The 6,629-nt window shown below is 58.6% G+C and overlaps 1 protein-coding gene across 1 annotated transcript in view; it reads right to left on the reverse strand.

The window, feature by feature from the left end:
* Adamtsl3 (ADAMTS-like 3) overlaps positions 1–6,629 on the reverse strand; it is a 97,566-nt gene that overhangs the window by 55,528 nt on the left and 35,409 nt on the right. The window contains exons 6-7 of the mRNA XM_013011849.1: positions 3,470–3,544; positions 310–467 (exon numbers count right to left, since the gene is read on the reverse strand). Coding sequence (XP_012867303.1) covers positions 310–467; positions 3,470–3,544 — 233 coding nt within the window. The remainder of the gene's footprint in view (positions 1–309; positions 468–3,469; positions 3,545–6,629) is intronic.

Genomic DNA, 6,629 nt, shown 5'->3' on the forward strand with positions numbered 1-6,629 from the left:
GGAGGCAGCGCCAGGGGGGGGACGTGGGGCCATGGGTCTGCATCCCCTCCATCCCCGGCTCTTCCCTGCACGGACAGCCGAACAACAGCCGGGCCGCTGCCACCATCCACCTTCATGCCCAGACTTAACAGCTCAGAACTACAAAATCCATCTGTCCCTAGGCGAGAGAAGATGGTGCCCAGCAACCAAGGCCTCCCTCTTGGAGAGTTCAACTATCGTTGGGGTGGGATTATCATCGCTGACCCCCTGCCGAACAAACTGTAAAAACCAAGCGTGCCTGCAGTTTGTGAAGACCAATGCCAGCCCTACCTTGAAGATGAAGTCGGCCATCAGAGGACCAGCGATCTTAAAGGTTTGCCTCTCTGCGCTCTTCTGAAACTCCACAGTTGTGTTCTCGATGGTAAAGATTCCCGGGCTGCTGAAGCTGTGTTCTCCTTTGTTTCCTTGAAGTGTTTTTGATTCAATAACTGAAATTAAAGCATGAACCTTTCATGAGAGAGCTGTCCTGAGGCAGTTGTTTCAGAGGACATGTATGAAGCCGGTGTCCGCGTGGGACATCAGCACAGCACCACCACGTCCACGCCGTTTATGTATTTTTTATTTTTTGGCGGCGTCTCCCAATGCCTGGTAGTTCTTCCACTTGAGCCACACCCTGACCGTTTTGTGTTGTTCTTGGAGTCCAGGTAGGGTCCAGGCCCAGCCTCTGACTGCGATCCTCCCGCCGCTGCATCTTCCATTGCTTAGAGGCTGTCAGGCCTGGCTCCTTGATTGGATGAGGGGTCTCATGAACGTTTCCTATACTGGCCTTAAACCCTGATCCTCCTGACCTCTGCCTCCCAAGTAGCTAGCTGGATTACAAGCATGAGCCGCTGTGCTCAGCTCTATTAGCTTTATAAATATCCATAATGAAGGAACAGATATGCCCAATTTTTAGTTGCATAATAAGGCACTTAAAAAAGGGCATCAGGCCCAAAGAGATCTACTTGATTTCTTGGAGACATTTCTACTATTAAGGGCAAAGGACACTTTTTTCCTACCTTTTCCACTTCACTCACTAAAAACCTAGTGAGTGAAGCATGTCTGCTTTTGTATGGAAGGTCAGGTGTAGGTCCTGAGCTCGTGTTTAGGGACGGCCGCAGTGCGGGTCTGGGCTCTGCCCGGTGCCTGCCTGAGTCCAGCCCCGAGCACCACAAACAAGTACCAACCACAGGTCAATTCAATGTTGCCTCTTTTTTCTTTTTAAAAAATCCTTCTATTTTAAAAAGAAAAAGGAGGCAACATTGAATTGACCTGTGGTTGGTACTTGGGTAGAATTGTGGGGAATTCAAGCCCCGGAAGAGAGGACGCAGGGCTGGTGCAGGCCTCTGAGGGTTTGGTGACAGTACCACAGCCAGCCCGCCATCGATGGGAAGAGCCGTGCGCGTGGCGACAGTCAAGTGTGCACTGTGTTCCAGTCCCTCCCCCCGTGAAGCTCTCCCTCGGAAGAGCACGGCCCAGCACGCCAGCCGCGCCAGTGAGCTCTCCCTCCTCCTCTCCTTCCTCTTCTTTGGTTAAGGGTCGTCATTCTCAGTAGGGCTGGTCTGGGGTTGGGAGAGGCAGGAAGGACACAGAGTGGGGTCCCGGGGCAGCCGGCTCCCGCCCAGTTCTTCCTCTCACACGGCCGGCCTCCTTCCTAACATGGGAGTCAGCGCCCTCTCCCCCCAGCCCTGCTCCAGAAGGCCGGCGTTCAGATTCCAAGGCCTGCGTCGAGGGGCACTGCCACCTTACACAGAGGACCAACACGTTCTCGCTCAGCTCCACACTCAAACATGGACGGCAAGGAAAGCACCGCGGAACCATCCGGCAGCAGGCGCCCCGGGCCTCGCTGCTGGGCTTCAGCTGTTTCCATTCCCGTGGTTTTCTGCCAGGGAGTTGCTGCGGGGATCCCAGGCTGGGCCGGGGAGACGCTCTGATGATCACGGACAGGCAGGCAGGAGCGTCTCTGGAAAATCCAAAGGCTAGCCAGGAGCTCCCGATCTGGAGGAGTCATTAAGCGGGCGAAGCACGGTGCGAGGCCGACTTCAGGCACAAAGGCCCCTCCGCGTTGGCCCCGATCTCCTACCACAGTCCGCTTTTGGAAAGTGTGAGATTAAATTCATTTCCTTGTTCCGATGAAGACATAAAACTGAGCGTCCCAAAGTGAGCTGTCAGGAAAAACAGGATGAGGAAGCTCGGAGGGAGCGAGCCCCGCCCGGGAGGAGCATAGGTCTCTCCAGAAGGAAGAGCAGCAGCCATGCTGAAACAGCCAGGATGAGCCCATTCCACGCAGGGCAGAGCCCAAGGCTTCCAGGCTGAGACTCCGACGGAGGGTGAGACTCCATCTCAAAAATAACCCGGGCACCGGCGGCTCACACCCGTCATCCTAGCTACTCAGGAGGCTGAGGTCTGAGGATTGAGGTTCAAAGCCAGCCCAGGCAGGAAAGTCCACGAAACTCTAATCTCCAACAAACCACCAGAAAACCAGAAGTGGCGCTGTGGCTCAAGTGGTAGAGCGCTCGCCTTGAGCTGAAGAGCTGAGGGACAGCGCCCAGGCCCAGAGCTCAAGCCCCACGGCTGACAAAAAAAAAAAAGTGCAAAAAAGGGCTGGAAGCCCGGCTCCAGTGGAAGAGGGCCTGCCCTGATTTCCACCCTGGGCCTTGCTGCCGCACAGCGGACACATTTGCTTCCTTTTGGTGTGCATGCCCCCCCCCCAAATAAATGTTACAAAAGGCGTTTGTGGGTTTTTGAATCAATAATGCCAGTGCCGACGCCCACGTGTCTCCTGCAGCCTTGGGTGGTGACGACCTGGAATTCACGGCTGGCAAGCTCTTCAGTTCCCAGAGCGCACACAGGACGCTCAGGGCTCCAGCTGCAACGTGGTGAGGGCCGTGGGGCCCCGGGGGCTGCGGTCAGTCCCCAGGAGGAGCGCGGGGTGTCCTTCCCGCTGCCCAGCCCACCCCCCCTCTGCAGGGGTGCTGGGCAGGGAGGAGCGAGGCTGAGCGCGGCCCAGAGCAGCGGGCAGGGGAATCCGCGTCTTCACGACTCAAACCCGCAGCCACCCCTGGAAACATTTTAACCATACTTGGTATTTTGTAAAAGGTTACGAGTGCTTCTGAGCCAGCGTCACGTAACTCTCGGGAAGAGTCCTGCATAGGTTCTAGAAACCCCGGGAGCGGTCTGCACTGTGAACTTTGCACGCCCCAAACCCCTGTGGCCTGCAGACGGGCGGTCTCCAGGAGAACGTGGCAGCTGCACGCGCCTCCCGGGTCCATTCCCCCCCGGGGGCCGGGCGTCCCCCCACAGCCCGAGGCAGAGGAACACCAGGTAGAGACGCTGCCCTGGGAACGGGCTGCAAATCCCCCCGCAGGAACCCACCAGGAACCCAGGAAGCCCACTGCTGAGAGGCTTCAAGGCAACACGTGAGGAAGAGCGGGGGTTACGCTCTGCTTACAGAGGTGGGCTGGTCCTTTCGCCGTGATCCTCACCCGGAGGCTTCCCAGGGGCACAGCGATCACGGTCTCCTCTCCTGGGGAGGAAGGGGACAGGAGTCATGGAGGTTCAGGGAAGGCCCTCACGAGGGGGTCGCGGGGAAGGGAGCGCTGCAGAGTTTCTCGGCTCCGTCTCGTGGTGAAGAAGCCTCCGGGTGGCGCCGGCCAGCGGGGCTGACTGCGCTGCTCACGTAATCCTGCCATCTTTGTGGACACACGGGCAGCCCCGTCCGCTCCCTCCCGTGTCCTCTGACGGGCCTCCCCCCAGGTGGACCTCGGGGGACTCCACCTGGTTCTGTTTTCTTTTTTTGGGGGGGGTCCGGTCATGGGGCCTGAACTCTGGGCCTGGGCACTGTCCCTCAGCTCTTCAGCTCAAGGCTAGTGCTCTACCACTTGAGCCACAGCACCACTTCCGGCTTTTTTCTTTTTGCTTATGTGGTGCTGAGGAATCGAACCCAGGGCCTCGAGCATGCAAGGCAAGCGCTCTACCACTGAGCCATCCAGCCCCTGGTTCTGTTTTCTATGCTTGCTTTACACACTCGGACCTGGGGCCAGGAGCCAGTGCTTCCTGGGCCCACGCGGCACGGAGGACTGGCGTCCGGAGCAGCAGGCAGGGCAGCGGTTTGCAGGACTCAGGGAGGGAGGGAATCGGGGTACAGATTTTTTGGCCATTGTTTGTGTTTATGTGTTGGGATCAACGTGCTAGGCAAGCACTCTGACACTGAGACACACACCCAGTCGTCGGGGATGCAGGTCAGGGCCTCGCTGGGCACCCCGACCTGGCACCCCTTAAGATGGGGAGGCCTGGTTGTGTTTGCAATGGAGATGGAGGAGGGAGGGCAGGCAGGCCAGAGGCCGCAGACGGAGGCGCTCATCAGCCCTGGGCCTCACAGGGCGGGTGGTCCCTGCGGGTTTGTTATTGTTGGAGTTTTATTTCTTTGTAGTCCTCCACAGAGTCTGTCCTAGAAACCAGTGTCCTGGCGGGAAGGCACAGGACCCGGGCTGCATTCCCCGGGCCTCACTGGGGCTGGGCCACGCTGGACTGGCGGCCTTCACCTGGCCAAGCCAGGCTCCCCATTTCCCACCACACCCCACGCCTTCCACGGCCAGAAAGCCAGCAGACCGCGAGCATGGCTGAGGCGGCTCACGGAGCCGGAGGGTCCCGTCCAGGGTCACTCGCTCGGCGGTTCTCAACCCGGGGCCGGGGAGCTGGGTGGCAGGGAGCTGGGGTGGAGATAAATGGATGGATGGGGATTGGTAGGAAGGTAGCTAGATGGACAGATAGACAGATGAAAAATGATAGATAAGATGACGGATAGAGGGGTAAGTGATGGAGGATGGTGCTGGATTGACAGATAAGATGGTGGTGGTGGTAGACAGACAGATGACAGATAAGATGCTGCAGGTTGACAGATGACAGGTGGAAAGGCTGGTGGTTCGCAGGTTTAAATCATTTTGTTGTTGGTGCACACACAGTGTTAGTCTTTTGTCTGAAGCGCTGTTCGTTTTGGCATGGATCTTATCACTTGCACTTTCTTTCTTCTGTCAGAAAAGACACTTCCCAGTCATTGACAAATAGCTCCTGGGTCCAGAGCCAGAGGCCACACGGAGGCACACGGAGGCACACGGAGCCACATGGAGGCACACAGAGCCACACAGAGCCACACGGAGCCACACGGAGCCACACGGAGCCACATGGAGCCACACGGAGCCACACAGAGCCACATGGAGCCACGCAGAGCCACATGGAGGCACATGGAGACACACGGAGCCACATGTAGACACACGGAGCCACATGGAGGCACATGGAGCCACATGGAGGCACACGGAGCCACATGGAGCCACATGGAGGCACATGGAGCCACATGGAGGCACATGGAGCCACATGGAGGCACATGGAGCCACATGGAGCCACATGGAGCCACTTGGGGGCACATGGAGCCACATGGAGGCACATGGAGCCACATGGAGGCACGCGGAGCCACATGGAGACACATGGAGACACACGGAGCCACGTGAAGGAGGGGCAGCGTGAGTCCACAGAAGCAGCTGCCTTGGGGCTTGGCGCAGGCTCGATCCAGGCCCTCAGAGACCCATCTCAAGCATAGGAGAGATGCCGCCGGGCTGGCCCTCAGCCACTCCTCCCGCAGGACGGGGATGGAGAGCTGCCCACCCAGAGGGCGGACGGCAGAGCCCACGTCCGCCACATCTGAGCGCCGTGCTGGAGAGGCAGCAACCGGTTCAGAATCAGTCCAGCAGCTTCTCAAGGAGATCTGGGGGAGAAGAGCCCCAATGTCCGGATGGACATCCAGGGTTTGGAACCCTTACCTCCGAGGGGAGACCCCCTGCCCTGCGTAAGGTCAGATTCAAGAACCACAGCGCGCTCCCTCACAGACTGATTATGGGTTGCCCCTGCTAGCGCCTGCGGTCAGCGAGCTGCCCCGGCGGGAAGGCCCCTGCCCACCGGCTCTCCCTCCCACCCAAAAGGGCTCCAATCCAGCCGCTCTGCCCTGTCTCCCGGTGACTCCTTTCCTTGCTGCGAGGTAGCAAGATGTACAGGAAGTCAACTGTTCCCTAATCAATGAGGATCGGCCTGGCCCCGGAGGACAGCGACAGGACCCCAGTGCTCCCGAGTCCCCGCTCCACCCCAGCGGGCACACGCGGGGGCCACAGCCCGGCCACACAGGAAGGAGGCCTCCTGCGGTGTCCTTGTCGCAGTTCCAAAGATCCATGGCTTTTCCTGACCCAACACAATGTCATTCAGATCTTTCTCATGTTTCTTTTCTTAACCCTTCACTGTACAGCACACCACACACTCCACACAGTTCATCACACACCCCGCACAACCCAACACACACCACACGACCCACCTCACACCACACACCACACACCTCACACCACATACAACACACCACACACCACACACCACACACCACACACGACCCACCACACACCACACACCACACACGACCCACCACACACCACACACGACCCACCACACACGACCCACCACACACGACCCACCACACACGACACACCACACACGACCCACCACACACGACCCACCACACACCACACACAACACACCACACACCACACACCTCACACCACACACCACACACC

The sequence above is a fragment of the Dipodomys ordii genome, unplaced genomic scaffold, assembly GCF_000151885.1.
Source record: "Dipodomys ordii isolate 6190 unplaced genomic scaffold, Dord_2.0 Scaffold15, whole genome shotgun sequence".
Taxonomy (NCBI): domain Eukaryota; kingdom Metazoa; phylum Chordata; class Mammalia; order Rodentia; family Heteromyidae; genus Dipodomys; species Dipodomys ordii.